Here is a 17,283-nt window from a genome sequence, read left to right as displayed (position 1 = left end):
CTTCAGTACACGTAAGCTTGTTTCCGTATTCTTTCTGGTCAATTGTAATCGTGTTGTACCTCTCCAACGATAGCATGATGTCAAGTTACATAAATGTAGCTGCTATCGGCGAGTACTTTACATTTCCAACTCTGGTGGCATCTTAGTCATAACGCATGCCCTCCTGGAGGCCTCTTCATCTACGATTTCGCCCTTACCTTCGACCAAGAGTGCTGCACCATATGGATCAGCCAAGTCACAGTAGCTAAGGCTATTCATGTGGCACTTTGTTATGTGAGCCTGCTGGAAATCATTGCATACCTCGTGTATTTTGTGTTACAGTCATGCAAGGTATGTACTACTGCCATCGTAACAAAGATCTGCTTATATTGGACTGTTCAATGGGTGAGACTTGCCTCTCATGATCCTTGCAGAACCTCAAACCAGAATACTAGCTATAGTAGCTATGTTTTCAACATGATAAGTACTGGCATTCTATGCTGTGTATATCTTGTCCACTGTCACGAGTTGGTATGGCATCTAGCCATTTTTCAATTTTTTCCTTTCCATGGGCTCGAACCTGCAACCTCTGTACTGTATGCTCGAATGGACAAGTCCCGCCACCACATCATGTTCTCCTGTAGATAAGATTAGATAGGACAGCAGTGCACAGCACAGCTGTCATGAGTTGACATGGTGTCTAGCTGTTTTTTAATTTTTCCTTTTCACAGGCTCGAACCCGTGACCTCTGTACTAGGACACCTCATTATTTACTATACAATTAGATTAGATGGGCAGCAGTGTGCGGCACAGCTCGGGCTCTGCTGACACAGCCATGATGACTCACTGGCCCCCGGGGCTGTGTCAGCATGCTGCACACAGACCAGCTGTACACAGCCTGCCCTTATCTTCCCTGTATATAAGCTGGCCTCTGCTGCCCTAGGGACCTCAGTTTCGACCTCTTGTCCCTAGGTCAGTAAGCCCTCCTTTGTATCCTTTCCTTTACTTCACTAACTAATATATTATCTTGTCCCTAGTCTTAGGTTTGAGCATCACTCACCATCGCTTTGGTGAGAACCAGTCGGACACCCCCAGCCTTCGTGTTTGTTCCTTCTTGTCGCTTGACCCCAAGTCGCGACATTAGGTCAAAACTCCCCTCGCTGCTGGCATCCACAAGCAAACTCTATCACTTTCTACAGGTTGGGTGGTGTGCACCCTTACTATACCATACAATACCTAGATAGCCTATAATACATTGCCACCACCTAAGGAACGAACTCTTCAGTACCTGCACTTCAGTAGGTGGTACTTGTCCTCACGGACGTGTGGACTAGATTCCTGCTGCATACTAGCCAAAAGCAGTACTGGACCCCACGTGAACTGCAAACCTCAGGTGTCATCTCGGGTGCAGTAAGCGTAAGCTAGCTAGTATGGCCTTTGTAGTACGCGCACCTCCCCTTCCTACCCCCCACCACCATGGCTGATGAAGCCTTCAACTGCATGGGACTTGAGCACACGTTCAACGTCGCATGATTTGCAGAAGAAGGCTCCCTCTTTTACAACTACAACAGACAACCATGCCCTAACCGCACCCTCACTCTATCACTGCCAAAGAAGGACACTTCATACCTATCCGACGAGTCCAGCACCCCAGCAGCTCCACTCTTCAGTATGCTGCACCTCGAGATCTACATCTTACCACGTCACTCCCGTCCCATCCCAACCAGCCTCCCTGGGCACCTGCATTCCCCAACCTGTCACTAGTACAGGTCAAGCGCAAGAAGATCCCAATCTCCCTTGAAGAACTGAGGCAGTCGCAGAGCCTGCAGCGACCCCTCAAGTGATCCCCCAGCCCTCCTTGGGGCTGCGGTTAGAAAGGAACCTGAAGCCTGAGCCCCGCAACAATCCAGCAGTTACTTGAGCCAGCTCGTTGTCAGCAATCTCCTTCTCGACTCCAGTCCCTGTCATACGTCACCCCACCTCCCGACTTCCTCCGTTGCCTCCACCACCATCGCTGCTGCGAGGCTGCTCAAGCATTTGCTCCTCTTGAAGTTCGCCTGGTGGACAGTCACAATAGTTGCCTTTGCCCGCGGGCAGTCCTCCGTCCCCCTCATCGCTGGTAATGTCCTCCCCAGTGTCCCCTCTGGACTGGGAGGTACTAAAACTCCTACTCCCCCTATGATATGATGGAAAAACTGTCATTGAGTGTGACCAGTTCCTATCCCAACTCTGCATATACTGGCTGGTCAACACGGTGTTGACAACCATTGAGCTCAAGGTGCAGGTTGCTTTGAGCCTTCTTGATGGCGATGCTCATACCTGGGCCACTCCATTCCTTGCCCAGCTCGTATCAGTGCAGCTAGTGATACAACGGTCTATACTCCTATATCAATGCCTGACTCGTAGACGACGAGCGAGGGCTTATGGACAGTGCGTCGTCCTGAAGATCGAGCGAGGAAGTCGAGAATGACCACTACCCCAAGCAAAGAGGAGCAGAGACTTGAATGAATAACCAGGTCGAACTTAGGGTTCGACCGACTAATGGTACAACTATTTATACAAGTACCGGCTACGCACGGACCATCGTGTCTATGTGGTCGTGTTAGTAAAGGAAGAAATGTAGTGGTACGATACCAGGCATGAAGTGCGCACGGACCCCATTATGTAAGCTACATAATGTTCAACCTGCGGGTGAGCGCTAAGACAGGCACCAGTATGTGCGCTAGTAGTACAAGGAATAGAACGGAAAGACAAATGTTTCATTACCCCCCTGCCAGAGTCGAAGTCCCATTCGACTACTTACTGCTCACCATCTCCATACAACTCCCAATCTACGCCGTCGTCCTCCTCTTCGTCGAACCACTCGTTGTGCGCGTTTCTCCCCACGTTCTTCCATTCCTCACCAGAGAGGTGCTTCTGATTCGGCCAGGAGCTGTCCCACGTCCATTGAGTGGTGTTGGGTGTCCAGTCGGGGTCGACTTTGCGAAATACGACGGGTGTATCGGGGCGGGGGCGCGAAGGTCCTGCGACGGGACTGGTCGGGGGTTCGGGGTTAGTGCTGCGTGGTGGAGGGATGGGTATCGCTTTCGTCTGCCTTTCTTTCTCCTTCCTCTCCTTCGCCTCGTTGATGATTCCTTTGAGGAACACGTTGTCGACGACCACCCCCACGTGTCGTGCAGGTTCTTCAGGTGATGTGGATACGTGTCGCTTCATCGGCCTGGTTCCACACTCTCGCTCCAGGTGTCCAGGGGCTTCTTTTCCGCATCCTGCGCATCGTACGTCCGGACAGTCCTGTACCCAGTGTCGAGACAATCCGCATGTCGTGACTTGAGGTCAAGCGATAGGGGAATATCTAAAAGCAAGGGGCGTTCGACTGGTTCTCACCGAAGCGATGGTGAGCGAGGCTCAAACCTAAGGCTAGGGACAAGAAATGTATTAGTTAGTGTAAGGTAAGTAAGAATACAAGGGAGCTTACTGACCTAGGGACAAGAGGTCGAAACTGAGGTCCCTAGGGCAGCAGAGGCCGGCTTATATACAGGGGGAGTTTAGGGGAGGCTGTGCGCGCTGGTCCGTGCGCAGCTGGTCCGTGCACAGCATGCCGACGCGGCCCCGGGGGCTGGTGAGTCAGAGCGGCTGTGTCAGCGGAGCCCGAGCTGTGCCGTGCGCTGCCGCCCCATCTAATCTTATCGTACAGTAGATAACGACGTGTCCGTATCAGGCAAGTAGTACAGAGGTCGCGGGTTCGAGCCCGCGAAAAGGAAAAATTAAAAAACGGCTAGACGCCGTACCAAGTCGTGACATTACCCCCCCCTCAACGGCGCATGACCTCATGCGAGGCGCCCTTGCCCATCTCCCATCCGGAGTGGCATCGTGCTTCAGTCAGCGGCGAAGGCATTGGCTGAAAGTTGAGACCACCAAAGGTAGTAGCGTTGAGGCGACGAGGGGCGTTCGGATTCTTCCGGTGGAAGTCGGCTATGAGGGCCGGCGCGTTTGCAACATTGCACGCCAGTTCCCATGACGTATGTGAGTCGTCATAACCCTTCCACTTGACGAGGTACTGCAGTTGACGCTGGAAGATCCTCGAGTCTTTGATCCGCTCAACCTCGTACTCCTCGTCACCCTCAACCTCAATGGCAGGCAGCTCCTCCGGCTCCCGGCCCGGGATATCATTACGCGTGTACTTGCTAAGCAAGGAGACATGGAACACCGGGTGCACCGGCACTGATTTCGGCAGAACCAATTCATAATCTAAGTCTCCGAGCTTTCGCCGCACGGTATAAGGTCTGAGGCGCTTGGGACTAAGCTTCTTGCTCAGCTGTTTCAGCTTAAGGTTCCGGGCATCAAGCCAGACCTTGTCCCCCAGCGTGAAGACCGGTGCCTCCTGCACGTGCTTATCATAGTACACCTTCATGCGCTCGGCTGAAAGCTCAAGCGCAGAGCGCGTGTCATCGTGAATCTCCTTCAGGATCTTAAGCCGATCGGCGGCAGCGGGCATCATGGTCATCGGATTGATCCGAACCTGGATCTCAGGATTGTACCCTTGATGCAGGAAGAAAGGGGAGTGCCCGGTTGCGGAGTGAACTCGGTTGTTCAGTGCAAACTCCGCGAGCGGCAACTGCTTCGCCCAATCATCCTGCCTGTGGCTTGTGAAAGCACGCAGGTACTGCTCGATCTCCTGATTCCAGCGCTCAGTCTGGCCGTCCGTCTGGGGGTGGAATGCTGTGGACAGCGCCGGCTCGATTCCCAGCCCCTTGTACACCGCATGGAGTTACTTCGAAGCGAACTGGGGACCTCGGTCTGATATGACCTTGGCCGGGGCGCCATGATGCTTGAACACATCGCGGATGTACAGATCTGCCGCACCTTCTGCCGTCAGGGTCTCATGACAGGCTGAGAAGTGGACCTGCTTGGTAAAGCGGTCAGCGGTGACCAGGATCGAGTCGAATCCGTCAGACTTCGGCAAGCCAACGATCATATCAGTGGTGATGATCTGCCACGGGCGCTCGGGGATCTCATTCGGCTTCAGCGGACCCTGGGGCTTGGCTGGGAATGTCTTGGTACGGTTGCACACGTCACAGGTGCTCACATACTCATTGACGAATTTGGACATCCCAGGCCACCAGTAATTCCGCGACACGAGCTCCAGGGTTTTGGCACGACCACCATGACCGGCGATCGGCGAGTCGTGGTGGATCTTGACTATATCCCGCCGGAGCTCCGCGTTCTTTGGGACGTACATGCACCCGCGAAACAGCAGAAGCCCTTGTTCGGCATTCCACTCCTCAAAACCCCTTTGCAGCCGGGGCGGCCCGAGGTTCTGCACCTTTTCAAGTGCCTTAGCCACCTCCCGATCCCTCTCCAAACACTCTCTGATGCGTTTCAGAAGCGACTGATCAGCCGTCACCAAGGCATGACCGCGCCGAGTGGAGGCGATGCGGAACCTCTCTGGTTTGAGAACCACCTGATCGGTGTTATCGTCCTCATCGCCGACCTGATGATCTGATCGGCGTGACAGGGCATCAGCCTTTCCGTTCGACGTTCCGGCTTTGTGCGTGATGCGGAAGTCGAAGCGAGCCAGGAACAGTGACCATCGCACTTGACGACGCGTGAGGTGTTGTGACATGCGCCAGTACTCGAGGTTCTTGTGATCGGTTACGATCTTGAACTGATTGGGTAATCCTTCGAGGTAGTGGCGCCAATCTTCTAATGCCTCGATGATCGCAAGCATCTCCTTGTTGTAGATCTCGTAGTTACGCTGCGCCAGATCCATCGCATGGGATCTGAAAGCGATGGGATGCCATTTGCCGTCATCCTGCTTCTGCATCAACACGCCCCCAGTGGCGTACCCCGAGGCATCAACCTCAATGCGCGTCTCCCGATTAGGGTCATACAGCGCCATTCTGGAGTCGTCGCGAAGAGCCGCTTGAGCTCATCGAAAGCGTGCTGCTCTTCTTCGCCCCAATGCCATGGGTCGTTCCCTGTGAGTCGGTCGAGTGGTCGCGAGATCTTAGCGAAGTCCTTAATAAAGCGGTGGTAGAAGTTGGAGAACCCCCGGAACTTCTGAACGTCTTTTTTGTTCCGGGGTACCGGCCACTCATTAATTCCTTTAAGCTTCGCGGGATCCATCGCCACCTCATCGCCACCGAACACATAGCCAACGTAGTCAACCTTGGGAACGTCCCACTCGCACTTCTCAGGCTTCAGGAACAGATCATTGTCCTGAAGGCGACGAAGAACCTCACGTGTGACCTTCTCGTGCTCCTCCTTGTTGGTGGAGAAGATGAGTATGTCATCCAGGTATACGAGGATCTTGCCACCAACGATGAGATCGTGGAATATCTCGTTCATCATTGCCTGGAAGGTCGCAGGGGAATTGGTGAGACCGAAGAACATCACCAAGGGCTCGTACAACCCTCGGTTAGTCACAAAGGCCGCCTTCCATTCGTCACCGGCCTTGATCCGGACGTTATTGTATCCCCATCGGACGTCGAACTTTGTGAAGAGCGTAGTGCCGCGGAGCTTATCTACCATCTCGGTGATCAGCGGCAGAGGGTAGCGATTCTTGACCGTGATCGCGTTCAACCGGCGATAGTCCTGCACGGGTCGAAGCATCCCTTCCTTCTTTTTGATGAAGAAAAAAGGGGACGAAATGGGCGACTTTGATTCCCGTATGTAACCCTTCGCTAGCTGTTCCTTTAGGAACTTGTCAAGCTCCTCTTGCTCATTGTTCAACAGGGGGTACACCTTCGAATGGAAAGTCGAGTACCCAGGTACAAGTTCGATTGCGTGATCGTACGGCTTCCTTTCGGGTAGCCGTTCTGATGCTTCTTTGGAGAAGACCTTCAGAAACTCGTGGTACTGCTTGGGTACTGACTCCTCGGCGGTCTTGACGACCTTTTTCTTGATCTCTTCCTCAGCGAACAGCTGGGAGTACGTATGCCCTGCTGCGACAAACAGCTGAGGGGCGCCGGGAAGTGTGATACCTTGCTCCCAGGCCTCGATCAAGTCTGCTTCGTCCCATTCTACTTCCACCGGATCCTCTTTGGGTTCGAAGTCCGGGAGTACCTTACTCCAGCAAGCGCCTATGACCGACCATTTGGACTTTGGCGAACACCTGTGTGCCGTGGGCCTGACCCCCGTATCACACGCAGTCGCTGCTTGCTCCATCCGGCCAGTCCTCCTGGCACTACATGTTTCAGGGCATCGCGACAATTTGAGGGAGCCTTTTTCCCAATCGATTTCAGGGTTGTGCTCACGCAACCAATCCAACCCAATGATCACATCTTCCAGACCGATGTCCGTGACCGTAAACACCGTCTTCTCGACGTGTTCTCCTATCTGCATCTGTAGCACGGCTACTTCCGAGATGCTTCCGTCTTTATTGAGGGTGCTGTCGATATTGTATAGCGGAATGGGCTCCTTCAGCCTCCGCGTCTACACCTTATGTTCTATAATGAATCGCTTGTTGATAAACTTCGTGGTGGCTCCGCTGTCCACCATAGCGATTATGTCCTTGTGCCGTCTTTTCCCTTGAAGTCGTACTGGGATGTGAAAATGTTGGGACCCCTGGTCCAATTCGTACACCATCGCAGTTGACAATACGTTATACTTATTACATGAGGTACTCGGCCCGACGCGTGCGGCATGAAGCGCGGACCGGATCAAAAACCCTCCTCCTTCATTGCCCGATAGTGCTCGAGCTCCTCGTGCATCGACTTCATCTGTGCTATCAAGTCTGCCAGCTCGGAACTTTCCGATTTCGCTGAAGCGGTGCTTGTACTCGCCGAGGATGAAGCGACGGGGGCGCTTGTTGCCGCCTGGGTGGATCCCGAGGCAACCGTAGCCCATGCGTCGGCGCATTTTGTGTAAGGTTTGTCCTTACAATTGGGGCACTCGAAGCGTCGGTACCCTTTCTTCCCACAGCCGAAGTATTCGCCTGGGAAGTCGCCTTTTCTGACGGCCGCATTGATGCTGGCCGAAGCTCCTTGTGATCGGGGTGCACCACCACGTGCCCCACCACGTCCTCGACCTCGAGCCGAGAAGAAGTTGTTCAACTCGGGTCGTCGGGCCTGGCTGACATCGAGGATCTGCTCGACCTCGGTGGCGCGTGTGTCAGCTTCTCGCCATGTGGCGAACATCTCGAGCTCGATCTTCCAGTAGACCCGGGAGGGGATGCCGCTCAGGTACTTGTTGCGGAGTTCCAGGTCACCATACCCGGAGCGGTCCGCCGGACCCTTGAACAGCGCGGAGAATTCCGTGGCGGTGCGTTTTTCACGGACCGACTTGTCCGCGCAGAGCTTCGCCAGCTCTACTTGTGCTGCGGCGGCATCGTCGAGATTTCCAAAGCGGGCCTTGAACACTGTGAGAAAGGCTGCTTCGTTGGCGAACAGTGTCGCGGCTCCCTGGACCCCAATCTGGATGGCGGCGAGCTGGGAGAAGATAGGGGTGGCCCAGGTTCGAGCGTCACCGTCGAGGAGACTGAGGGCGACCTGTATTTTTAGCTCGATCGTGGTGAGGGCCGTGTTGATCGCCCAGTAGATTAGTAGCTGCGAGATGAACCGGTTGCATTCGACCACCGACTTCCCATCGTAGCGGAGCGGAAGAAGGAGTTTCAATGTCTCCTTATCAGGGGCGGCGGCGGGAGAGGACATTATCGGCGACGAGGGGGATGAAGGACTGCCCGTGGATGAAGGCGACTGTTGTGACTGTCCGCCGGGTGAACTTCGCGAGGAACGAGTGCTCGGGCGGCCTCGTGACGGCGACGGCAGTGGAGACGATTGAGGAAGCCCGGAGGCGGGGTGACGTAGGACAGGGACTGAAGTCGAGGTGGTGACCGCTGACGACAAGCCAGCCCAAGAATGCGGTGGAGTGTCGTGGGGCTTGGACTTGGGAGGCCCTTCCAACCATGGCCCCAAGGAGGGCTGGGGGATCGCTTGAGGGGTCGCTGTAGGCTGTGCGACTGCCTCAGTTCCTCGAGGGAGATTGGGATCTCCTCATGCTTGACCTGTACTGGCGACAGGCTGGGGGATGCGGGTGCCTGGGGAGGCGGGTCGAGATGGGACAGGAGTGACGTGGCGAGAGGTGGATCGCGAAGTGCCAGCGTACCGGAGTGCTGGGCCGCTGGGGTGCTGGACTCGTCAGATTGGTATGTAGCGCCCTTCGTCGGCAGTAATGGACCGTGGAGTACAATTAGGGCACGGTTGCCGATCACAGATGAAGAAAGGGGCTAGGTCTCCGTTGCTTTCTGGGTCGTCGCGAGAGACGTCAACCTGCTCCTGGGTGTCGAAGGCATGCTCAAGTCAAGAGCAGTCAAAGAATTCGGCAGCCACGGTGATGGGGGAAGGAAGGGGAGGTGCGCGTGCTACGAAAGGCCGTGCTAGCTAGCTTACACCTACGGCGCCCGAGAAGACACTAAGGTTCACAGTTCACGTGGGGCCCAGTACTGCTTTTGGCTAGTATGCAGCAGGAACCTAAGCCACGCGTCCGTGAGGACAAGTACCGCCCACTGAAGTGCAGGTACTGAAGAGTTCGTTTTTTAAGTGGTGGCGATGTATCGTAGGCTATCTAAGTATAGTAAGGGTGCGCACCACCCAACCTGTAGGAAGTTCATGTGAGTGTGTTCCGGTGAACGCCGGCAGCGGTGAGGAGTTTCGACCTAATGTCGCGACTTAGGGTCAAGCGACAGGGGAAAACCAAACGAAGGTGCTGGGGGTGTTCGACTTAGTTCTTACCGAAGCGATGGTGAGCTAGGCTCAAACCTAAGGCTAGGGACAAGATAATATATTAGTTAAGTAAGAAAAGGGAATACAACTGGGGGCTTACTGACCTAGGGACAAGAGGTCAAAACTGAGGTCCCTAGGGCAGCAGAGGCTGGCTTATATACAGGGGAAGTTTAGGGGAGGCTGTGCGCACTGGTCCGTGCACAGCTGGTCCGTGTGCAGCATGCTGACGCGGCCTCGGGGGCCGGTGAGTCAGAGAGGCTGTGTCAGCGGAGCCCGAGCTGTGCCGCGCACTGCCGCCCATCTAATCTAATCGTACAGTGGATAGCGACGCATCCATATCAGGCATGTAGTACAGAGGTCGCAGGTTCGAGCCCGCAAAAAGGAAAAATTAAAAAACGGCTAGACACCGTACCAACTCGTGACATGCGCAAACCCAGGAGCCACCTCGAGGATAGATGGGAGTCCTTCTTGTGGTGGTGACGAAGCAACAGTCTGCTCAGTCGTACTGGAGAAGGGGAGATCCTGCGAGGGCTGGTAGTCCCAAGGGAACCGGGTTTACTGCGTTGTTCGACGTGATGGTGGATGAGTTGTTCGACTAGGTGAAACTAGGAACGTAGCTTAGAAAGTTCGACCTTTTGATACAACGGTCTATACTCCTATATCAATGCCTGACTCGTAGACGATGAGCGAGGGCTTATGGACAGTGCGTCATCCTGAAGATCGAGCGAGGAAGTCAAGAATGACCACTACCCCAAGCAAAGAGGAGCAGAGACTTGAATGAATAACCAGGTTGAACTTAGAGTTCGACCGACTAATGGTACAACTACTTATACAAGTACCAACTGCGCACGGACCATTGTGTCTATGTGGTCGTGTTAGTGAAGAAAGAAATGTAGTGGTATGATGCCGAGTATGAAGTGCACACGGACCCCATTATGTAAGCTACATAATGTTCAACCTGCGGGTGAGCGCTAAGACAGGCACCAGTATGTGCGCTAGTAGTACAAGGAATAGAACAGAAAGACAAATGTTTCACTCGGTATGATTAGGAGGCCAAGGAATCATGACCCCCTTCGCAAACACAGCCTTTGCCACTGCATTCAAGGCCTGCTTCGGCAACCTCAATGATGAAGCCGCAGCACAGGTGGAGTTGGCCAAACTCTGTGCTGACAAGTCAGTATGCGAAAAGCGCACCGCCGCGGAATTTCCGCACTATTCAAGGGTCCGGTGATACGACCTACGAAACCCTAACCCCTAACCTGGGTGCGACCTAAAGGGACTAGAGAGATGGATTATAGTCTTAGTGAGAGGGGAGTTAGCAGCAAGGTGTCCCGCGGTTCGAGTGAACACGAGAAACACCCTTGGAAAAGGCTATGAACAATGGGGAAGGTACGAGGTGGCTTCGACACGTCGTCGAAGCTACTCGGAGGCTGTGGGTGGTTAGCGGAGACGATCGAAGCTCGGCAGAGCTCTTCGATGTATCATAGAAGGAAGGGACACGATTCGATAGGGTGGACTTAGCTAGGGCGCGGTTCGCAGTTTCTTCGACAATAGTCGAAGTTGAAGGGTTCGTTGAGATGGTATCGACGAGTAAACGCAGTGGACGAGGTTTCGAGGTTACGCAGTGAGGAACGAAGTGACGCAGTTTAAGGCTTAGACACGGGGCGAACTCGACTTATGAGCTCTGAACTCGAGGGGGGAACCGGATCTTGTATTTTTGGAGAGAAGTACAACAGATTTTATACTATGCATAGGACGCTATGACTATCGAGAGTGGCACACTAGTACAAGGGGCTTTGCATTGTCCCGCACGAAGCTGCCTCACCGAGGGGCACATATCAAGTCCATTGGTAGAGTGACGTCATGCCGAACGCAGAGATGAAGAGAAACATGCGAGACACTTCGGACCGGTGTCCGTCGTCGAAGGCATGCCGTGAGGTTCGATACCTAATCGGGAAAGACCGGCTACGTCGGTGTGGCATGGAGCGATGCATGTGCTTGGCCGAACGGCGTCAAGTGGCCCTATTGTTCGCCGAATGCGGGAGATGTTCCGAGATCTACACGCGAGGCATCGGGACGACCGTGCCAAGCTTCGAGCAAGCGTCGCGCACCGTCGAAGATGTCGAAGAGCGTCGAAGGCGAAGTCGAAGTGTTAGGTGACTGAGTCGAAGTGCCATGTGGGATGCGACTGCCGAAAAGAGGTGTATCAGGGCCCAGAGGGGCTTGGCGCCTATCACCGGCAGACTGTTCTGGGTATGGAGACCTGGAACTCCGCGACAAGTACCTGAGCGGCATCCCCTCCCGCATATACCGCAAAATCGAGCTTGAGATGTTCACCACGTGGGAAGATGCTGACAAATGCGCCACAGAGGTCGAACAAATACTCGACATCAGCCAGGCCCGTCGGCCTGAGCTGAACAACTTCTTCTCGGCTTGACGAGGTGGACGAGGTGGTGCACGCGGTGGTGCACCCCGGTCGCATGGAGCTTCAGCCAGCATCAATGCGGCCATTGGAAAAGGAGACTTGCCTGGCAGTTGCTTCGGCTGCGGGAAGCAAGGGTACTGTCATTTCAAGTGCCCCAATTGTAAGGACAGTATCACAAAACCTACAAACCCACCTTATAGCTTGATATTGAGGGGGGGAAGATAATAGCACTTAAGTATGGGGAGGTAATGCTGTTAAGTGCAACAACGAAGTGAATAGAACTGAGGACAAGGTGCCCCAGGATGCTGCCTTATATACATGAAGGAAAACCCCCCAGGGACCGGTAATGGACCCCTGGTACCTAGCCAAGTAGGGATTACTAAGTATTATGTGTCCTATGATGTCATATATGATGTCATAGTCTGGCCCTGCCCTGCCCTGGGCCTAGGCTCCAGAATTGACCGGCCTATGGCCTAGTGCCTGAGCCTGGCTCCTACCTATGATGTCAGAATGATGTCATGGTCCAGACAGAGTCTGGTTTCTATCTAGAAAAGGTCTGGCATCAGAGTCCAGCCTGATGTGTCCAGAACAAGATCATGTGTCGCCTATTTAAGCGGATAACCCCTTAGATATGCAGATTTACCCATATGCGGACGGATAAGTATGGATAAGTCCCTAGACCCTTTGATATGTCCGCAGAAATAGCGGAAGAATTAGGTAAAATTAGGGAAACTGTGACACATTCCCCCTGGTAGAACGGCGGTTCTAAGGTAGCATTGGGTAGGATGCGCCATCTATAGCTGTCTTGCATAGGAGATTCATCCTATATGAGACATCTGTAGGATGGGTGTACCTCTGCGAGCCTCTGTAGCCATCAATGTGATGGGTTAGATAGGCAGAACCATCCCCGGTGTGATTTGGCTGCTTATACATCTTTGCGCAGTGCAATGTGTGTTCTCAAATGGAAAGAGATCATATTATGATGTGGAGTAGAGAAAAACACCTGTCGAGCTGCAAAGTCCGGTATGTGGACTGTGCTACTTGAAGCACCCCTCACTCGCTGCACTAATGGGACAACTACTCGGCGCAACATTCGCCAGCTCAAATAGACATGCAACGGGAGTTAGTGCCCGGGGCCAGTCGATCCCTCACACAGCCAGGAGAGGCCGGCCCCAGCATCCGGTCGAGCGAGCAATTTTCCTCGTTTCAGGTGTCTCGCTCTTTCATCTCCTCCCACATTGTCCTTGTGTTGCGCAGCATCCGCGATGCCTCCTTCCTCGCTCATGTATCCTAGGTTTTCAATCGCACCCTGCCCACCCTTGTTTGTATCTTGTCTCTCCCCCTTTACCTTTCCTTCCCTTTCCCACCTCTGTGCTTGCTTGAGTATGCCAATTTTGTCTCTCGTCGCCTGGTGTCACACTAGCTCGGTGGTCTCGTTTATATTGACATAGCATACCCGCATAAATTTACCCCCCATGCTTGCGTCTAACTGCATGCCATGCCCGCTCGTGAGCAAACCGCACAGCAGGTGTCCTGCCCTCCCAGCGGCTTCCCCTTGCTCCATGTCCCACTCTGGCTAATGCCAAGGGCTCCCCACACCTTTAGCTCTCAAGCATGTTACACGTGCTTTTCTCTGCACCTTCCCCTGCATCAATGAGGCCGGACTACTGCTGTCACGAGTTGGTACGGCATCTAGCTGTTTTTTTAATTGTTTCCCTTTTGCGGGCTCGAACGCGCGACCTCTGTACTACATGCCTGATATGGACGCATCACTATCTACTGTATGATTAGATTAGATGGGGCGGCAGCGCACGGCACAGCTCGGGCTCCGCTGACACAGCCGCTCTGACTCACCGGCCCCCGGGGCCGCGTCAGCATGCTGCACACAGACCAGCTGCGCACGGACCAGTGTGCACAGCCTGCCCTCATCTTCCCCTGTATATAAGCCAGCCTCTGCTGCCCTAGGGACCTCAGTTTCGACCTCTTGTCCCTAGGTCAGTAAGCTCTCATGTATCTACTTACTTATCTATACTAACTAATACATTTCTTGTCCCTAGCCTTAGGTTTGAGCGTTGCTCACCATCGCTTCGGTAAGATCTAGTCGAACACCCCCAGCTTTTTAGGTTTTCCCCTGTCGCTTGACCCTAAGTCGCGACATTAGGTCGAAACTCCTCACCGCTGCCGGCGTTCACCGGAACACACTCACATGAACTTCCTACAGGTTGGGTGGTGCGCACCCTTACTATACTTAGATAGCCTACGATACATCGCCACCACTTAAAAAACGAACTCTTCAGTACCTGCACTTCAGTGGGCGGTACTTGTCCTCACGGACGCGTGGCTTAGGTTCCTGCTGCATACTAGCCAAAAGCAGTACTGGGCCCCACGTGAACTGCGAACCCTAGTGTTACCTCGGGCGCCGTAGGTGTAAGCTAGCTAGTACGGCCTTTCGTAGTACGTGCACCTCCCCTTCCTCCCCCCCATCACCGTGGCTGATGAATTCTTCGACTGCTCTCGACTTGCGCACACCTTCGACACCCAGGAGCAAGTCGACGTCTCCCGCAACGACCCAGAAAGCAATGGGGATCAAGCTCCCTTCTTCATCTGTGATTGGCAACCGTGCCCAAATTGTACTCCACGGTCCATCACTACCGATGAAGGGCGCTACGTGCCAATCCGACGAGTCCAGCACCCCCGCGGCCTGGCACTTCGATACGCTGGCACCTCGAGATCCACATCTCACCACGTCACTCCCGTTCCTTCCCGACCTGCCTCCCCAGGTACCCGCATCCCCCAACCTGTTGCCAGTACAGTCAAGCGCGAGGAGATCCCAATCTCCCTCAAAGAACTGAGGCAGTCGCAGAGTCTGCAGCGACCCCTCAAGCGATCCCCCAGCCCTCCTTGGGGTCGCGGTTGGAAAGGCCTCCCAAGTCCGAGCCCCGCGACACTCCATCGCATTCTTGGGCCAGTTCGTCGTCAGCAGTCCCCTCCTCGACTCCAGTCCCTGTCGTATGTCACCCCGCCACCGGACTTCCTCTGTCGCCTCCACCGCCGTCGCCGCCGCAAGGCCGCTCGAGCACTCGCTCCTCTCGAAGTTCGCCTGGCAGACAGTCACAACAGCCATCTTCGCCCGTGGGCAGTCCTCCGTCCCCCTCATCGCCGGTAATGTCCTCACCAGCGTCCCCCCCTGATAAGGACACCCTGAAACTCCTCCTCCCACTCCGATACGATGGCAAGACCGTTATCGAGTGCGACAGGTTTCTGTCACAACTTCGCATCTACTGGCTGGTTAACACGTCATTAACTACCATCGAACTTAAGGTGCAGGTTGCGCTAAGCCTGCTTGACGGTGACGCCCGCACCTGGGCCACTCCTTACTTCGCCCAGCTCGTATCAGTGCAACTCAGGGTTCAGGGAGTAACGACCCCCTTCGCAAATGAGGCAGCCTTTGCCACGGCTTTCAAAGCCCGCTTTGGCAACCTCGATGATGAAGCAGCGGCTCAGGTAGAACTGGCCAAACTCTGTGCGGACAAGTCAGTCCGCAAAAAACGCACTGCTGTGGAGTTCTCCGCGCTATTCAAGGGTCCGGCAGACCGCTCCGGGTATGGGGACCTGGAGCTACGCGACAAGTACCTGAGCGGCATCCCCTCCCGCATCTACCGCAAAATCGAGCTTGAGACGTTCACCACGTGGGAAGACACTGACAAGCGCACCACGGAGATCGAACAGATCCTCGATATCAGCCGGGCCCGTCGGCCTGAGTTGAACAATTTCTTCTCGGCTCAAGGTCGAGGACGCGGCGGGGCACGTGGTGGTGCGCCCCAATCACACGGAGCTGAGGCCAGCATCAATGCGGCCATCGGAAAAGGAAACTTCCCCTGTAGTTGCTTCGGCTGCGGGAAGCAAGGGTACCGACGCTTTGAGTGCCCCAATTGTAAGGACAAACCTTACACAAAACGCGCTGACGCACGGGCTACGGTTGCCTCGGGCTCTACCCAGGCCGTGACAAGCACCCCCGCCCCCTCACCCTCGGCAAGTATAAGTACCGCTTCAGCGAAATCGGAAAGTTCCGAGCTGGCGGACTTAGTAGCACAGATGAAGTCGATGCGCAAGGAGTTCGAGCACTATCGAGGGCTCAAAGAAGAGTCTTTTTGATCCGGTCCACGCTTCATGCCGCACGCGTCAGGCCGGGTATATCCTGTAATAAGTATAACATATTGTCGACTGCAATGGTGTACAAATTGGACCAGGGGTCCCAACATTTTCACATTCCAGTTCGACTTCAAGGAAAAAGACGGCACAAAGACATAATCGCTATGGTGGACAGTGGAGCCACCACAAAATTTATCAACAAACGATTCATTGTAGAGAATAAGGTGCAGACGCGGAGGCTAAAGGAGCCCATTCCGCTCTATAATATCGATGGCACCCTGAACAAAGACGGAAGCATCTTGGAAGTAGCCATGCTACAGATGCAGATAGGAGAACACGTCGAGAAGACAGTGTTTACGGTCACGGACATTGGTCCGGAGGATGTGATCGTTGGGTTGGATTGGCTGCGCGAGCACAACCCCGAAATCAATTGGGAGGAAGGTTCCCTCAAGTTATCATGATGCCCTGAAACATGCAGTGCTAGAAGGACTGGCCGGATGGAGCAAGCAGTGACTGCGCGTGATATGGGGGTCAGGCCCACAGTGCGCAGGCATTCGCCGAAGTCCAACCGATCGGTCATAGGTGCCTGCCGGAGTCAGGTACTGCCGGACTTTGAACCCGAAGAAGATCCAGAAGAAGTTGAGTGGGACGAAGCCGACTTGATTGAAGCCTAGGAGCAAGGTATTACGCTTCCCGGCGCTCCTCAGCTATTCGTCGCAGCAGGGCATACCTACTCCCAGCTGTTTGCTGAAGAAGAAATCAAGAAGAAGGTCATTAAGACTGCCGAGGAGTCAGTGCCTAAACAGTACCACGAGTTTCTGAAGGTCTTCTCAAAGGAAGCATCAGAACGGCTACCTGAAAGGAAGCCGTACGATCATGCGATCGAACTCGTGCCCGGCTACTCGACGTTCCATTCGAAGGTGTACCCCTTATCGAACAACGAGCAAGAGGAACTTGACAAGTTCCTAAAAGAGCAGCTAGCAAAGGGTTACATACGGGAGTCGA

At 54.3% G+C, this 17,283-nt stretch overlaps 2 protein-coding genes across 2 annotated transcripts; both read right to left on the bottom strand.

The window, feature by feature from the left end:
* Nucleotides 1-1,943: 1,943 nt before the first annotated feature.
* On the bottom strand, nt 1,944-2,296 carry POSPLADRAFT_1144611 (hypothetical protein; the record flags this gene model as incomplete). Its single annotated transcript, XM_024485716.1, has 2 exons — nt 1,944-2,174; nt 2,219-2,296. The coding sequence occupies 2 exons, from the start codon at nt 2,294-2,296 to the stop codon at nt 1,944-1,946; spliced, it is 309 nt and encodes a 102-aa protein (XP_024338255.1).
* A 58-nt stretch (nt 2,297-2,354) lies between these two features.
* Nucleotides 2,355-3,258, bottom strand: POSPLADRAFT_1144500 (hypothetical protein; the record flags this gene model as incomplete). Its single annotated transcript, XM_024485700.1, has 2 exons — nt 2,355-2,548; nt 2,790-3,258. Coding segments are annotated over 2 exons (663 nt in total), but the record flags the coding sequence as incomplete, so codon positions are not given.
* Nucleotides 3,259-17,283: the final 14,025 nt, after the last annotated feature.

This window comes from Postia placenta (genome assembly GCF_002117355.1).
Source record: "Postia placenta MAD-698-R-SB12 unplaced genomic scaffold POSPLAscaffold_8, whole genome shotgun sequence".
NCBI classification, from domain to species: Eukaryota; Fungi; Basidiomycota; class Agaricomycetes; order Polyporales; family Adustoporiaceae; genus Rhodonia; species Rhodonia placenta.
Note: the sequence above shows the minus strand (reverse complement) of the source record. Positions and strands in the feature narration are given on the sequence as shown.